We start from the raw sequence: 17,116 nt of genomic DNA, 5'->3' as shown, positions 1-17,116 counted from the left end.
GGTGACTTCCAATCTGCCAATATATTATATACACACCATAGTATGTACTATAAAATCATCCCACACTATCTTATAATCAGAAATAAATTTTGAACTGCAAAAGAAAAGTATAGCAGGTATCTTGCTACTCCCACTAATTTCTACTTCAGTAGGCAATTCCATTTAATTCAAAATTCATCTAGTCCTTGCAGTCTATTTTAGTATCTTATATTATGCCTATATTTAATTTTGCAACAGGCTAGTCCCTACAGTTTAAGAAAATGTTCCTGTTTGAGCTATTTTATTTTAAATAAACACTTCACTTCTGCTATAATAACAAGTTGCTGACTTGAGCTTATACCTTCTCATTATAAATGAGTAGCCTGAGCACAATCTGATGTCCTTTACCCGCCCTCCTTTTCATCTCAACATGTCAGTATAAGGTCCACATCTGCAAAGTTCCTAAGAAGTCAGGAAGACGGTAGGCTCTCTGGGTTCTAGAAATAGGACTTTCATTTGTACATTGTGTATGTTTTTCAGTTAAAAAACATAGCTACTTTCACACGGGCTTGTCATGCCCACGGTCTCTGGTGACCAATGGTTCATCCTGAAGCAATTGCAGGGGTGCAAAGAGATTGATCCTTACCATACTCAGCTTTCAGAAACAGCTAGACATCATCGGTCAGAGGCCATACACAGGATGTGTTGTTAAATAACCAGAATGATCCTCCACTTGCTTATCTAATCCATTTTAATACATCTATATCCTCTTGGCTTTTACCACACACATTGCAATTTTAATCTTTTCACAAATGCAGAAGGAAACTACAGCCTTAAAGATACAAGATCACTGCAGAAGCGCTAAACTTGTTCCCACATTTGCTGTATTGATCCTTCCCCGTGAAGTATCTTATCAGATTTTTTCCTTTCTAGATGGCTACTGAAGGAACTCCCAGGAAAGCCTACCGCACAGGAAACTAAGATATATGGACAGCCTTGGGAAATAAAGATTCAAGGCTGTGGTTTGATTGAATCATTGAGTTATATACAAAACAGACCATTTGCATCTGGAAGGTTGAGTGAATGAGCACAGCAGCATTAGAGCATTCTCTTGACCTAACAGTTCTACACATTGTGAGCAGGTTACTGCAGCTAGCCGAGATCATGTCACACTGTCCTTTCCCCCCCGCCAAGTGTGAGGACACCAATACACATTATAAAGAGTTCCCTTTATCAAAGAATAATAGTATTAGAGGTAGCAATAGTAATAGAGATTAAATAAATGTATCAAATATATATAAAAAAGTATTAAAAAGCAGCTCCTTGTGTATTTTTTAAACACTAAGTAGCCCTGAAAAATCAGTTTTGCAGAAATTAGTGGCCAGAAATGACAAATTAGAGATGTCCTAGTGCAATGAGTATATTTTCTGAAATGTTAAAGTGCGAAGTTTTAATAGGCAATATAAGTTCTCCTGAGTATTAATTTGAATTAATATCTATAAACTACATATGTATACAAGACGAATAAACTAGTTAGGCTGCAACACCAGAGGACATTGAATGGTGCCTTGCCAAAGATTATTTTTTACAATGCATCTTTGAATGCTTCCTGCATTCTAGTTTTAGAAGATCCACAGGGCGACACTTCTGTTGTTTCCCCCCACATGATTAACTGCTCACCATTACAAATTTTCACCACTACAAAGATACTGCAGATCAAGTTCTCGTTCACTTATGTTTGCTTAGCCAAGAATCTAAAGGTCCCCAGACAGAAGACACTAAATAGTTTTAATAATTCTAGTTAAAAGCATTAACAAAAGTGCATTTCAATTGATGGAAAATGGGGGGCTATGCAGAAGCTCAGTCCCACAATATAAATACATAATAATCACTATCCATGATCAACCATTGTATGATTTTGTATGATACATTGATCAACTCATGTATGAAACCAATGTTTCCAGAGTAATTTCCTTTTTATACAGGTACATACAGATTCTGCATCCAAATCAGGCGAAACTTCTGCTGTGACAATTAGGTCTCTGTGTTTTTCAGACTTGGGCAAAAAATCTGAAAGAAAAAGAAAATCAGCTCTCCTTTAAAAAACATACCACTACATTTCTAAAAGTAATACATATAAGTTTTAGACTTATATCATACCTACTGGCGTAAAGGGAAAAAATAACAATGCACATGACTTTTGACCAAAGAAACTTCCCAATTTTATAAGACTTCTACAGACAACCTAAACCTGGATCTCATTCTGGATTTCTAATTTACATATGAAAAAGGATTTAGATGTATTCTATAACAAGATTTTGTACCTACTATCCATGATATTCAGAGACTGTAGGGAATTTTTACACTTTTTGTCCTCACATGCATATACTAATACATCTATAGTAAACAACTATCTCCAAAATACACATCGCACATCTCATGGCACTTTCATCCAAATAATTTGCTAATAAGTATGTTAGACACAGAAAGATTCTGTGCCTAATAGTGTAAAACTAAAATAGATTTCAGAAATTCCTCTGTGTAAGAAGGTATATGAAAGTTTTACAAAAAGAACATTATATGGGGCTTGGTTACAATATATTACCTGATGATTTCCAGGACTGTCAACATACAATGCAAAGAATGCTACACACTCATTTATATCCATGATGTAAAACCTTGTGCAGATTCACATATGTAAAAAGAGTTGTAAGGATTAAAAGCTAGGCACTTAAATACCATGAGGAATTACATGATCTCCTCTTAAGAATCCAGAAGTCCAGCTCTAAGGTATTCGCATTTTTCTGAAAAGCACTTTTATTTCTCAATACTAAAGGTATTGGAAAAGGAAATCACCCAGACAAGAAATGTATAGTTCCTAAAGAAACAAACAGTAAATATAAAGGGGAAATTAACATATTAATTGAATAATCAAGAGCATGAGCACACTCAGAAACCTCCCATAATTTTATGACACACAGGGTCCTGAAAATGGCCCAGAACTAGCAGGCAGCACATTATCTCTTTCTAACAGGGTCAAGAGAGAAGATTTTGATGAAGACAGAAAATAAGTTCCCATTTTTCTGTGCTCAGAGAAAAATGCCTGCCTTTACAAGGTAAAAAAGCAAACCCAAAACACGTTCCTCCAATACCACCCACCAAAGAAGCCTAGGCCTGTTTCACACTGCCACAATTGCACACCACTGGTTCGGCTAATTACATATAGCTCAGCACAATCCATTCCACTTGGACATTTAAGAAAATATCTTCTTTTCCTATCCCTTCTTCAACACTTCTTTTCAGGTTGCTTCAAGTAAACTATGACACAACTTCTGTCACACAGTCATTTTTCTATTAGAAGTAGGACAGAGATCACAACCAAAGTTTACATATAAGTATCAGCTTTTTTGTTACTATAAAACTGAGCCAAAACATCTATGTTTAATCACTGATGCAAGTAACATTAGATTTAAGTTAGTATAACAAGATTTCAAAATATTTCATCAGTTTATAATGTAAATCTTTATTCTTCAAAATGTATAGAACAGCTTAAGTTCAACAGTTAATGGTCAGCACTGGACAGAAATACAAGACACTTATGGAAATAACTACTCTAAGTTTTTTTTATGTGATGACCTAATTCTAAATACCTTCCATGTTTGGAAGTCAAAATGAAACAAAGAAAAATTATTTCCATATAAGGGTAGATATTTTCAAAACTACACAAGCTCTTACTGCACAAAGGTGAATCCAAAAGACAAAAAGTCAATGGCTCATTTTAAAGATCATGCTGAGGAGTAACTTAATGTTGACCAATGTTGAAACGTGTTTCATATTCAACCAGACATGATTAGCAGTTATTTTAAGATTCAGCTAAAGTTCTAAGAAAAACGCAAAAATGAAACAAACCCAAAACATCTGAAACTGAAAGGCATTATTCTTAAAAGATTTCACTGTAAAAAAGGATTTCTCAAGTTTTACATCCAGTTAAAGCCAAACACAACATCATTACAGCATCTCTCCACAACAAAAAGAGCACTCAAACTCATCTGAAGACACCACTGTAACACCTTAGATCAGAATCACAGAATATATTAAGTTGGAAGAGACCCATAAGGATCAGAGTCCAACTCCCTGCTCCTCACAGGACAAGATTAGAAAGACTGAGGAAGAAAAAAAGAATTAAGAGGAAGAGAGAATAGGGAAAAGATCAATATTCACAGTAAACTTGTCAATCATATCATGACAGTTATTAGAAAAGTTATAAAGGACAGCTATGTTTCCTTTCTCTGTCTAAATCTTCCACATATGTTAAAACCAACAAACTGAAGTTGATTCACTTCAAACGGATTTATTCCTTCCTTTCTTTCCCTTGGTTATGATAGCCAGACAAAATTGTCAAATACTTATAAAGAAGGTCTGTGGTGAAAATCAATGGAATTCACCCACATCTATATGCTTAAATAACCAATTACTGGATTTGTAAAATTTAAAAATTTATATTAGTCTATCACAATAATGGACAAAGTTATATGCAATTACAAAAAAGAAATCTTTGAGTTGTAGAATCAAACTCACAACCACAGATAAATAGTTTCCTATTTTCTAGGAATTTCAACTGCGAGTTTTTTTTTGCTTGAACATGCTAACTATCACCAAAGACTTTAATTGGTTCTTTCTACTTGTCTAAGATTTTTCCATAGTTTCCTCTAAAATCACATGCTTCCAATTCCCTGTGCAAGTCAGATACACTGTTTAAAAAATCAGTTAGGAGGACACAAACTTTGACGGAATTTTGTAGAAACTCTGTGCCCTTACTTGAACAAAATCAATGCAAGTTATTAGCAATAAATGCAAATTCCAGAATTTATCATGATCAGTTATTTGGGTTTTGATATATCTCATTACATTCTTCAAATACAATTGCTTTTGAAAGAAGTTAAAGCAACAGAAAAGTTGCTTTAACAAAAGTCATTCTTTGTTAATAGTATGACTTAAGTAATTTGTAGTAGTAAAACAGAATTTGGCTATACTTTTGCTCTCTCTGAAGCCTAAGTATATCACACTGTTGCTGTGAAATTTCTTAAGTTTTCTTGCCTTTGGGTAGTAGATGAACTGTAAGTTTTTTCCCTGAACTCTTGCACTAGTGAGAGTGATCTGCAATCTGACATCAATATCTTGACAGTTCCAACAGGCATTATGAAAATACAAAGAAAAAGCTCTGTATCCAAGGGTCTTACACTAAGTTTTTGTTTGCACATTTGTTAAAACCTGAAGTTTCTACATTTCTGTAGAAAGTTTTAAATTACAGTTAAAGTATGAAAATAAAACAAAATAAAGTGCTAAAAGGAAAGTCAGGTAGTTAAAAGTATGTACTACTATAGAAAAGGGAGAAGTATACCTTGTGTTTTTGTGGCCTCCTTGATGATCTTCTGAAGCTCTTTCATTTCAGCATCAAATTCTTCATAGTTTATTTCCCTAGAATCAACCCTAGGAGCCTGGAAGAGCGAAGGATCAGTTCCAAGGTAGGAACACTGAAGATGCCCACTGTCACTCAGAGTGACTATAACACCCTTCAAGTCTCTGCATTAAAAAAAATAAAGCTTATTAAGAAATTGGGAAGAATCACAGAAGCAGTAGCATTGAATTTATGCTGCTTCTACTGTTCTGTCTACAAATATTAATAGAACTTCCTGTTTTAATGAGATTCTTTGACCAAAAGAAAACAATATTTATTCTTCAATTCAGATGTGTTTATTAATATTACTCCCACTTATTGCAATCACATCTAAGAACCAATCTGTGCTTAGACAGATGACTAAAACATCACCCAAGTATCTCAGAATCTGTATAACCAAGACAGGTAAAGGAAGGGATGAGAACAAAGAAGCTGACTAGTCCATACAGTTGTAGCCTTTTTTTATTCAGAAATTGTTACTTAAGGTTTTTTTGAAGTATGGATATTTAGGTTGGTAGGGAGGAAGAGGAACTAGCTAAATGGAACACCAAGTAAGGGAAGGGAAAGGATGCATTAGAAATCACTAACGGATGGAACATGTTGAAGTGAAGACAGCAGTAGGACACCGATGGTATCAGTAGCTCCCCTAACCCATCCTTTGGCTGCTACTGCAGTTACTGTGCTGGCTTCAAACCCTGGTTGGCTCCTCCCTGCAGAATTCTTCAGAAAAGTCACATGGATCCAGAACATTCCCCTTACATTGCTCTGGATCAATACAAATGAGTGTTTTATTAGCTACACTATAGTCTCTCTTCTCTCCAGGGAACAATACTTCATTGAACTTACTCCTACAAAAATTTCACTCTTTTTTGTTTATCTGATCATGTACCACGCAAATGCAAGATTTCAGAAAGTATTTAACAAATGAGACAGCAGGGAATACTGCCAACATTTTGCTTAACTTGAAGATTATTCCTAAACAGAAGAGGAACTGAAGAGTAAAGACTAGTATAGATGTTAACAGCAAAAGTTAGGAGAAAGCTAACATTCATTTTACTTTTTAAAATGCTTACTCTTAAATTAAAAGCTTGTATTTATTTTCGTAATCATGAGGTGACACATTCATGCCAATAATTGGCTCTTATTCCATACTTAGAATATCTTATAGCAGACACTGACTTGGCATCAAATACAACTGTCATATAAAGCAAAGATAGATCAAATTTAATTCTTAGATATAAAGCTTAATTTTGATAAGAAAGCCCACTAATTAATCCCATGTGAAATACTTCATTTATATAAGTGTTCAAGCTATAATTCATAAAGAGTTAACAAAAATTCTTTTAACTTGCATATGCTGATACATTTCAAGCACCTCCTGTAGTACAATCCTCAATAAAAACCAGGTAGCTATATAAAAAAATCAGAATTCTCTCTGGTTTCCTATGTTGTCTTGTAGCACGGCTCCAGTACACACAGATAGGAAACCTCATTCCAGAGTTTTCCAGGGTAATAGTAATTATGAAGGCAAACAGGTATTGTAGATTAATTTTGATAACTGATGGTTCAGTTGGACAGTCCAAAATGTCCAATTTTCTGCAGAACACTAAGTCCACAATCCCAGTGTTGGTTTCACAACTGCCATCAAATGTTCTGGAAAAACTATGCTGTAACTGAGACCATCTGAATTCTGTACAGTTATAGTGTAACTGCATACTGAAATGAAGACCCCACGGGCACTATACAAATAAGTAGCTGCTGCAGCTAAGTTTGAGCTTTCTCTTTCTACAGAAAGTAATTTTTACTCAGCAAGTGAAATAAATCTTCTGGTTGAACTACAAATGTATGGAAACTGGTCAGGGGTTTCTTTGGACAACAGGTATCCCCAGTTACACCTTCGCTGCAGGTGGAACACGTAAATCTGAACTGCCTTCTGGAACAGAACACACATAAAAGGGCTCAAACCACAATCTTCCCCTTATCTATTACATCAGCTTATCTTAAACAGAAAGAGTCTTCTCTTTGGGGACTACTGTTCCTATTGCCCCAGAGAAGCTTCCAGCTACCATTGCAATTTTTAACATATATTAACACCCATTACAAAAACTAAGCAAACTGTAACAGGAAGCCATCTTTGTGGGCACCATCAGGCTGGAGATGCCAAGCCTCCCCCGACAAATACTTTAAGAAAAGAAAGAAGATGACTTAATACTGATTTTCAACTTACATATCCAGTACCTGTGCTAGCAGCTGTCCTATGAATGCGATGGTCTATTTGTGACCTGTAAACTCAAGGTCTGCATCCGTTATTTCTGACAAATTTTAAACTCTTAATCCAGAGTGAGAGGAAGTGGAACTAAGCATGTGTCCTAGTTTCTCTGGCTGCTTAATTAGTTGTTGCCGACTATAGTTGGCTTCCTTGCTCAGGACTGAGTCTGTTGTTGGAATGACATGCAGAACTGCTCATCCTAGTTTTCTTACATCCAAAAAGCTCCGTACAACACACATCTGTGCTGCATTTACAGAATTCTGGATGGCACATGTAACAAATACATTGGGTTAACTCTGAGATCTGCATACAAGCAACACAAGGAGACCTGAACCATAACACAGTCTTGGTAAGGTATGCAAATAACACTTAATGTGTAGGACTTGGCTTAATGCCTGCTAAGTGTTTGCAAAGAACTTTGCTATACTGCCTTTGGGCACAGCAAAGTCTTTAAAAAAGGGATATTGGTGAAGCAGATGCTACCAAACACACCGACCCAGACTTTCTATTTAGTCACAGCAAATAACGCAAGTTGCTAAAAAAACCACCCATGGGAAAACAAGAGAAACAGCATCATGAGCTTGTTCCACAACCAGAGAAAGAAAACCGACATCTAAAAACACGACAGCTTCTAAAATTCCCCAGCAATGGCTTTGGACCATCTTAAAACTTCTTTCCTGAGGCTATGAATCTGTTAAACCAAGGAAAGATCTATGAAGACATCTGCATGTAAAATCAAAGGGCATGACAAAATATAGCTACACTGTTAGCAATAAATCTTTGATCGTATACTACTAATGTAGAATACTTTCAGAAGTGGTTGTAAATACAGTCCTTCCTATGTACCTTTAAGTTGGTAGTCATCTGCAGGTAATCGGTCTATCAAACGAAATCAACTCAGATCAATGAGGTGGTTTTCCCATATAAATTACGATTTTCTTCACTTCTGAGTTTGTCAGCATTACAGAATGCACATTCAAAAACTATCTTAAAACAAATGCATTTCAACCAACCTTCCTGTTAGTCATGACACCCTTTAAGTCTGCACTAGCTCCAAGACAAAAGCATTGGTTTAAAAAAGCAGCATTACAAATGACACTTTTCCCTTGCTTCAGTTACTGTTCTGCTGGGTCCAAAGATTGTTCAACATGAAACACAGAAATATTAAAAAGTTTTTTTCAGTAATCTCTCCTTGTTAAAGCTGTCTACAAGTTTGTAGATCAGAAACAACAAGAAAAAAGAACAGGTAATCAGTTATACCATATGATTTATAATATATTAATTTTTCTGTTGGAATGTTTGTCAGCCAGTCAAGACTGCTTTATTTTCTCAAGCTTTTATAATAGTGGTTAAAGACAGCAGGGGGAGGGGGAACATATTTAACAGTTTTATAGCAGTTTCCCCACAGCTACTCCACTCATACAATACCCCTGCAAATACCATTACTTCATTTGGCAGATTTTGCACACAATCTGGAATTTCAATTACTTGTTAAATTTCTTTTATTGTAAATTTTTTTTTACTATATATCACACAATAGTCAAAGTAATAGCAAATCTAAAGGGACACTTTAACAATGAGGAACTCAAAGTATGAAACAAATTATTCTGGTATCTAAAATAACTTTACAGTACAAAGCAACTCCTACACACATATGGTAATAATTTGAAAAACTATCGTTTATTGGATTCTGGGTAATAACAACAGCATATGCTTTTTGTAGGTCTTCTCTAACTAAACAAATTGCTCACAACATAATTCTTGAAGAAATTAAAATGCTTTGCATGTTTCCAGTTATATAATACCAAATTGATCTCTCAAACAATTGACTTAGAAGTTGAATCTGTAATTCTGAATTCTACTTGAATGACACAAGCTAAGCCTTGGACAACTCTTAGGACTAGATCTGGTTATTGACACCATTTACAGCTTTAATTATTTATATTTATAATAGCATATGAAACTTCTACCTCAATTTCAGAAGTAGTCTTAATTGATATTACTCATACCAATCACTCTAGAAAACAAGATGCTCTGCAATACTACTTCCAATCCCTTATTGATAATATATTATTTATGAACTACTAAATTAGGAAACTAATTCCTGAATTGTGCCCAAGCATTTTGAATCCAATTCTCTCCTCATTTTATCATCCTCTGAAGTAACTATATGCAAGAGCATAACTACAATAGCACTTCTTAGTTTAGTGCTTTTGAAAACCCCAATTGTTCTAAGTTTCACTACCATTTCAACATCATTTTGGCTGTAACTGTGTGAAGTATTTGATAAAATGAAGATCAAACTAGGAGTAATAAACTAAGAATTTTCTAAAATGAACTAGTGGAAGTCAAAGTCAAAAGCCCATCTTACTCTTATTAAACACATGCTCCAAAATCAGACCTTCAGCTGAATATTTAAAGCATACCTAGTATGACTCAGTGCCAGCTACCACTGATTTTTTTTTAACTGTTTCGGGGTATCTGTGGATCACCCTCAGGCTCCTTTGAAAGCCTCTTCCTCAAAAAAAAAATCTTTGTTCAACTTTACATTAAAAGTAATACTTGTATGTGTAAGACTTCCCCATTCTGCTATTACACATGAAAACAGATAATCTGCTGAGAAACTAAAATTCTTTTAAGGCTATTTATACTATGTATTTAACATGCTTTGCACACTCTGCAGAGGGCATGCAAACATATAATGTAAATATAGTGTTCAACTACAATTATTTAACATGTAATTATATTGAATATCGTTGAGTGGAAAATAGTTTGTGCTGTTGCTTTACAGAAAAGCATTCTTTGCCATTTTTGTGATAGTTTAGGATTGCTGATCTTAACAGAACACCAGACAAATCTAGTTTAAAAAAATTACAAAACACATGTAAGAGGAAGAGGGAAATGAAACAATTTCATCTTCATAACCAGTGGAAAAGCAGTTAAAAAAAGAGAAGTTATGACTAGGACGACAGGTCAACACCTATCACCTCCTCTAAGCACTGAAATCCACTGAGAGTCAGAATGAATAAAACCTGAATTTGGCCAGAGTGTTCCTATTTTGAATGTCTGAAGGATTCTCCAGCTTCTAGGTCTTATACAGTACTTGCACTCTCTACTGGGGAGTGAAGACATTTTCACTAGCACCTTTACATGGTGACATCACACAGCAAAACAGCAAACTAGCACCTTACTGAACAACAAATTCAGACAAGTCATTAGCTTGTGTAGTTTTCTCTTTGAAAAAAGACTTTGTCTAAAAGGCCAAATGCCATTCAGCGACCAAATAAAAAGGAGCATCTTCCACCAAACAAAATGAAAAAAGCAATGGAAATTAAGTGGTTTTACTTTTACTGCCAAGTTAAACACTACTCACAAAAGTTTGGGTCAGGGGTCTTTTCTACCAGGCCAGTACTGCCACCTGGGGGGCAGCACAACAAGGCTTGTGAGGGCAAGGCAAGCAGCAGGGCTTTTGCACAGCAGAGCTCTAAAAGCTACCATATCTCATTAACTAAAGCAAGTTTGTTGGGTTTTTTTCTTAACAGGGTTAATATAATAGCTTGACAGTTTAAATGAAAGGGAATCTTAACAGGTTATCATTTAACAATGTGGAGAGGGACATCCACACATGACATCATCTGGTTCCTTCAGGCAGATCACATACTGGTATAGGTAGGCTAGACATGAAATTTAAGCTCATGCTAAAAATTAATTTTATGTGTGATTTGTATCTGAAGGATTAACCAACTTAGTTTCTTGTTGCTTTAAATATAAAATCAAAACTATTTCAAAAGCAGTGAAGGTTTTACTAAAAATTAAAGTAGCCAGCTATACAAAATGCAGATTCAAATTAAAATTAGTATTTGTCACAAAGTAGAATAAAAACAGAATATTCAGAGTGATGACACAGGCCTCCATAAACACATGATCTTGCTTTAGGCAAAAAAATAATGTAAAAGAGCTCTGAAGTATATTATACTCGAGGAAAACTTCATAACTTCCACATTGCATTTCTTATTAACACAGTTCCATATGTAAGACACTTAGTGGCATCATCTGAATTCAAAATTAATGTAAGGACTGATAAGACAACCTGATTACTTTAAATAAGAGTGCAGCCTCTAGGTTGGAGCTCCAAATAACAAGAAACAACAGAAATTACATTGTGATTTCATTAATGACAGTACCATTGTTAGCAGTGAGAAAGAAATTAAGACCAACTGTGACACCTAAAACATCTTCACGTTTCACCTCCACTTAGAGCTACATCAAGAAGTACCTTCATTTGCACCTCTCTCACCTGAAGTCTAAAATCTGTTTCAAGGCCAGACTCCTTCACACTGGCAGACAGATATATAGCAGCTTCCAAAGGCTCACAGGCTATACCAAAAGGCAGCAGCTATGGCATTGTGAATACAGGATCTAGAGGACCTCAAAAGTTTATCCTTCATCCAAGTCTTCTCTTCTCCCATTTCAAGATAGTGGTTACAGTCCATTTCACTCCAGGCATGCTGGAGAGGCTCCTAGCATCTCTGCTTCCAACAGTACAGACATGAAAGGTGCTATAACGATAAGATCTACATTCTAACTTCATTGTTTTAGATAAAGCTTATTCCTAACTGTTGGCTTCATACAAGCTAATATTAGACAGTACACGATGAACATTAGACTACCCACGGTCTACAAAGATTAGCAAGAATAACCACGATTGTCTTAACCACAGATTTATTCTGAAAGGATTTAATAATTAGTAACTTCAGAAACACTCAAATTAATTCCCATTTCTTTCTCCTCTCAGTTTGACAGTGTTGTGCCTGCAAGCTTCAAAATTCAGCACCATTTCAGGCAGGAAAAAGCGCACATGCTATTACTTTAACAATACTTATCATTGTCTCCTCACCCTGTCTTGTAAAGAGCACAGCTGCTCTTTAACAGCATCTCTGGCACTTCACACTGCTGGCTGGCACTCATCTCCATAGCTTAACATAAATGTCCCACCTGCTGGTCCTTGTACAAAAACTTGTCTTTCATGTTAACAGCATAATAATCAATACCTTCAAAATCAATAGCCTTAGACTGTTCATAACAACTGTTTTTCAAACAAGATGTCCAGCGCTTCCATGAAGTGCCACAACAGATCCACAAACTCCAGCCTACTTCTCAGTACCCAGCTCCAAGACTGAGTTCAGAACCTGATACAATCACATTCTACTCTGTCACAATATGAACAGGCACAGCGAATTTGCAGGTCAGCCAAAAAAACCATGCTATTTGTTTAAAAGCAAGTATTTTATTTTAAGTGCTATAGGGGAAGTTACTTGCCTTCTTGTCTTGACTAGTTGGAATTTCCACTTTTAAAGCTTTTTCTATAACCATGAGGGTAGGAATATTTTAAGCGTTATTCTGAAGTAAGTTGAAACCCTTGCAAAACTATGACTGTAAAAAGCAGGCTTTTTGAAAAAGTAAATACGTGACATGCAATAAAATTAGAAGAACTGGCAATATCCTTATTATCATACAGTAAATACATTTGAAATTAACTTGCTAGAAAGCCCAGCCATGAATCATAGTATATGCTGGACATAGTATTTGGCACATCTATGTCTTTTGCAGGATCAGAATCCTATTAAGGTGAAATACAATCACATCCATACTTTGTGACTAAGCTACAGACATTAAAATTATCTCTTCAAAAGACCTTTAAAAAGGGTAATATTTTGTACTGCCACCTCCTGACAATCCAGTGGCAATTTAATTCCTTTAAAATGCAATTTCTTTAAAATTGCAATTTAAAGAATTCTTTAAAATGCATTTTTTTAAAATTTCTTTAAAATGCAATTATGTTTAAGTAGAAAGACTCTAGAATTCTCTGCATTTAACTTCTCAGATCAGGCAACATTCTTACGGAACACTCAAATAAAAATTTATATATACACATGTATATAACTGAACAGCTCATACTGTGCGTCATAACTGGCATTGCTTCTATTACAGCACTACTATACAGAAAAAGGAAAAAATCTTTCAAACTATAAAGTTTGATTCCTGCAGTTTCCCTTCCATAAAACCATGTAATAAGTGCTAAGTTTTGCTGGTTTTATATGTAAGTTTTGCCATTTTTATATGGTGATTCTTTAACAGTTGTGGTAGCTGTGGTGATGTCAGTTACAATAAGAAATAACAGATGGACTGGAATGAAGAACAAAGTATTTTCAAGCATCTGGATAGCTAAAAATTCAATGAGAAGGGTTTTATTTTGATTCCACCCACTATTACCCTATATATGATTGCACTTTTACACCTTATATACTTAATTCAACTACAATATTTCTTCATATTTTTTCCAGTTAAATTCAGTTCCTGTTGCCTTTCTACTGTTTGGAGAGCCCAGTTACAAAGTACGTTCATCTAACCACCCAATGTACTATGATTCTGTGCCAGAAAACAAGTTTTAATTTCAAGTTCATATTTGGACCAGGCCAACATTTTCTCACTTGCAAATTGATTGCAGATTTTAATTTTCTTTAAAAATACTGGAAGCTAAAACTTCATAAAACACATTTTCAACCAATGGATATACACCACAATTCTGAACTCCAATCTTTTAATTCACATACCTCATTTAAATTAAACTTGGGCTACATACGATTTCAAATCTGGGAATTAATGCTGTATCAAAACAAAGAATTTAAACACTAGCTTATGTTCTCTTTTTATGGAGACAGGTTGCTGGATCAGAGACTTCATCTATAAACTTATTCAGGTAAAGTGCCACAAAGTTACAAGCATGTTAACTATGTCAGGCTCAAGGCTGTATGAAGCCAGTGAACAGTAGTCTTCAGGGACTTTATACCTCATTAGACAAACAAGTATACAAAGTACATGTTTCTTGCTAGTCATTCTAATATTATGAAATACTAACAAATCAGAAAATCCAAATGGAGTATTGTATTAAACATTTTTCTAGAAGGCAAAAATATGATTCTCTCCATGGATTTATGCTCCAATAACTGTAAAATTCTTAGTTGTTTGGTGTTGGGATAAAGATGGGATTGTTTTTAAATGCAATAAACAATAAACATCTGTCAGTAGTGTGTTCCCCTTCAAAACAAACTGATCAGCAATCCTGAAGTGCAGCAGCACGTATCTCTTGGCTTATGCTTAAAGTGCACTGGAGGTGGCACAGGGACAATCTCAGACATCGGTCAGAGTCAGAGCAGTACTGCTCAGTCTTGCAGTCAAGATACAGACTAATGGGTAGAGACTGGACAGGAACAGAACACTAATACACAGTAAGCTACTACGTCATAAAAACCACCTAACCCTTCTTCACGTAATCTTTTGAACCTAGGGTTAAAGCATCAGGAATTTTTTTGTAGGCATTCATTGTTGCTCATACGGTCTTCAAATAGCCAAGACCAACAATAACACTGACAGCTCAAAGTTCATCAGACTATCATGTCAAAAAAAAGTCCCACTTTGATCTGTAAGTATTCTTAAGTGGTCATCTCTGGTTATCAGGAATGAATGCTATCGCCTGTAGTAGTATACAGCAAAACAGAAAAGTCAAAGACAGGTAGCAAGAAATCACCACCTTCAGAAAACAAGTTAGAAATTACTAGATAACTAAATAACATTGTACATATCTTTTTACACTACTCATCTGTTATGCATGTTACACATGCTTTCATTACAAAAGACACAAGAAAAAAGGCAAGAGGCAGCTAGGAGTAAAATTGTAACTCAGCACATAGCAAGAGATTATTGCTTCAGTAAATCAGAACTCACTGCCTCCAAAAGTAATGTGTAAAGTACTTTAAAATATTGTAAAATACTCTCCTATAGTGCACCTGTATAACCATAACAAGAGCAGGAAAGTGCAGTACCCATGGCTATCAGCACGACATTGGACAATACAAACATTCAAACACGTAATTAATATTATTACATAAAATTATTTTTCAGTACCTTTTAGTCAAATAGTCTCTGCTTCTCTATTATATCTGCAAGGGGAAGAAGGACTCATACAAGAACAGCATTAGAAATTTTAGACCTTCTGAATTACTTTATTTTGTCTTAAAAGTAGTAAGAAAATTGGACACTACTATAGCATCTTAAGTCAGTAACTTTAAAGTGATTCAGTAAGCTGCAGTTATTTCCTGCATCTCAGCCTACACAATGCAACTTTAAATTTATTACTTTAAATCTCTAACTCAGTAGAATCCATAATCAAATACATAACAGTGTAAGTCAAAACACGAATACCAATAGCCTCTGGGTAGGTGGTTTTAATATATGGCTGATAAATGCATTACTACATGATACAGTCCTCCAGGGCTGGTGGTTCACAACATCAATGTTAGGAGTTCAGGCATGACCCCTGTAGTCAAGCCTGTAGTGATCATACTTGGAGAAGAAATAACAAAAAATTACCTAAGTAAATTTCAAATACCATATTCCTTTGTAGTGCTAGCAATTAGCTGCAAAAAAAAAGAAATCACTGATTGCAAACTGAGCAAAACAATCAGTGGTGAAGACATGGAACCCTGTAACGGTTTTGAGACCATTCCTCAGTATAAAACTAGGCAGACTTGAAGTTCATAAAGAGCTGAAGTGTGGATAAAGCTTACTAAGTAGCCCAGCTTGCCATGATGAACATGTAAAGTCTACTTTTATTTCCTGGCTTTTTAACAGGTACTTCTGTTTAAAAAAGAATTATTTTTTCCCCCCATCTCAAATAATGAAAATCTATTTACTAGCTTAACTCAAGCTAAAAAGTTGGATTTTGGAAATTTAATATTTTAAGAAAATCAGAAATTCTTATTAAAGGTGGTAAATTACTTCTGCACAAAAAAACCTTTCCAGACTGTTTTATATTTCCTCTTCAGAAAACATGCTGTTCCATTACCAAGTAAAATGATATTTATCTGTCAAATAAATGAAAGTGAAAGCAAATATTCCAGTAACTTTCACCAACATGTCCATACTTGTCAACTCCTTGTAATCAAAGGAACTTCACATTTTACAAGGCATACACGTCATTTTGTGGGGTATTTGCTTCAAGAAACTTTCTTCCACAAAGAACTGGCCTTCCACTCACAGACACAGTAGCACATGTAAATGCTCACCAAAAAAAGTTGGTTCCCATATTCTAATTCCCAGATGTAGCTCCTAACTGCAAGAGGCACCACATACACAAAGCATCCAATTACCTATAGACAAGCACTACAAATGGCTCTAAAGTTTTTTCTTTTGGGCATTTCTAATCAAATCCCAATGTGGCTGAAGGTGAAAATATCCTTCATTTAGACATGAAGTTCACCGATTAAACTGGCACCTAAGTAGTAAGAGTCCCCAACAGATTAAACAGAGGGAAGAAATATCTTTCCCAAAACACATCCCATAAAACCTGA

The 17,116-nt window shown here is 35.2% G+C and overlaps 1 protein-coding gene across 1 annotated transcript in view; it reads right to left on the bottom strand.

Moving 5' to 3' along the window:
• The window catches only part of BBS9 (Bardet-Biedl syndrome 9), a gene marked incomplete at its 3' end in the record, with an annotated part of 113,700 nt that overhangs the window by 65,054 nt on the left and 31,530 nt on the right, over positions 1-17,116 (bottom strand). Inside the window, exons 9-10 of the mRNA XM_009701554.1 lie at positions 5,381-5,562; positions 1,973-2,049 (exon numbers count right to left, since the gene is read on the bottom strand). Coding sequence (XP_009699856.1) covers positions 1,973-2,049; positions 5,381-5,562 — 259 coding nt within the window. The remainder of the gene's footprint in view (positions 1-1,972; positions 2,050-5,380; positions 5,563-17,116) is intronic.

The sequence above is a fragment of the Cariama cristata genome, unplaced genomic scaffold (genome assembly GCF_000690535.1).
Source record: "Cariama cristata isolate BGI_N322 unplaced genomic scaffold, ASM69053v1 scaffold5526, whole genome shotgun sequence".
Lineage (NCBI taxonomy): Eukaryota > Metazoa > Chordata > Aves > Cariamiformes > Cariamidae > Cariama > Cariama cristata.
Note: the sequence above shows the minus strand (reverse complement) of the source record. Positions and strands in the feature narration are given on the sequence as shown.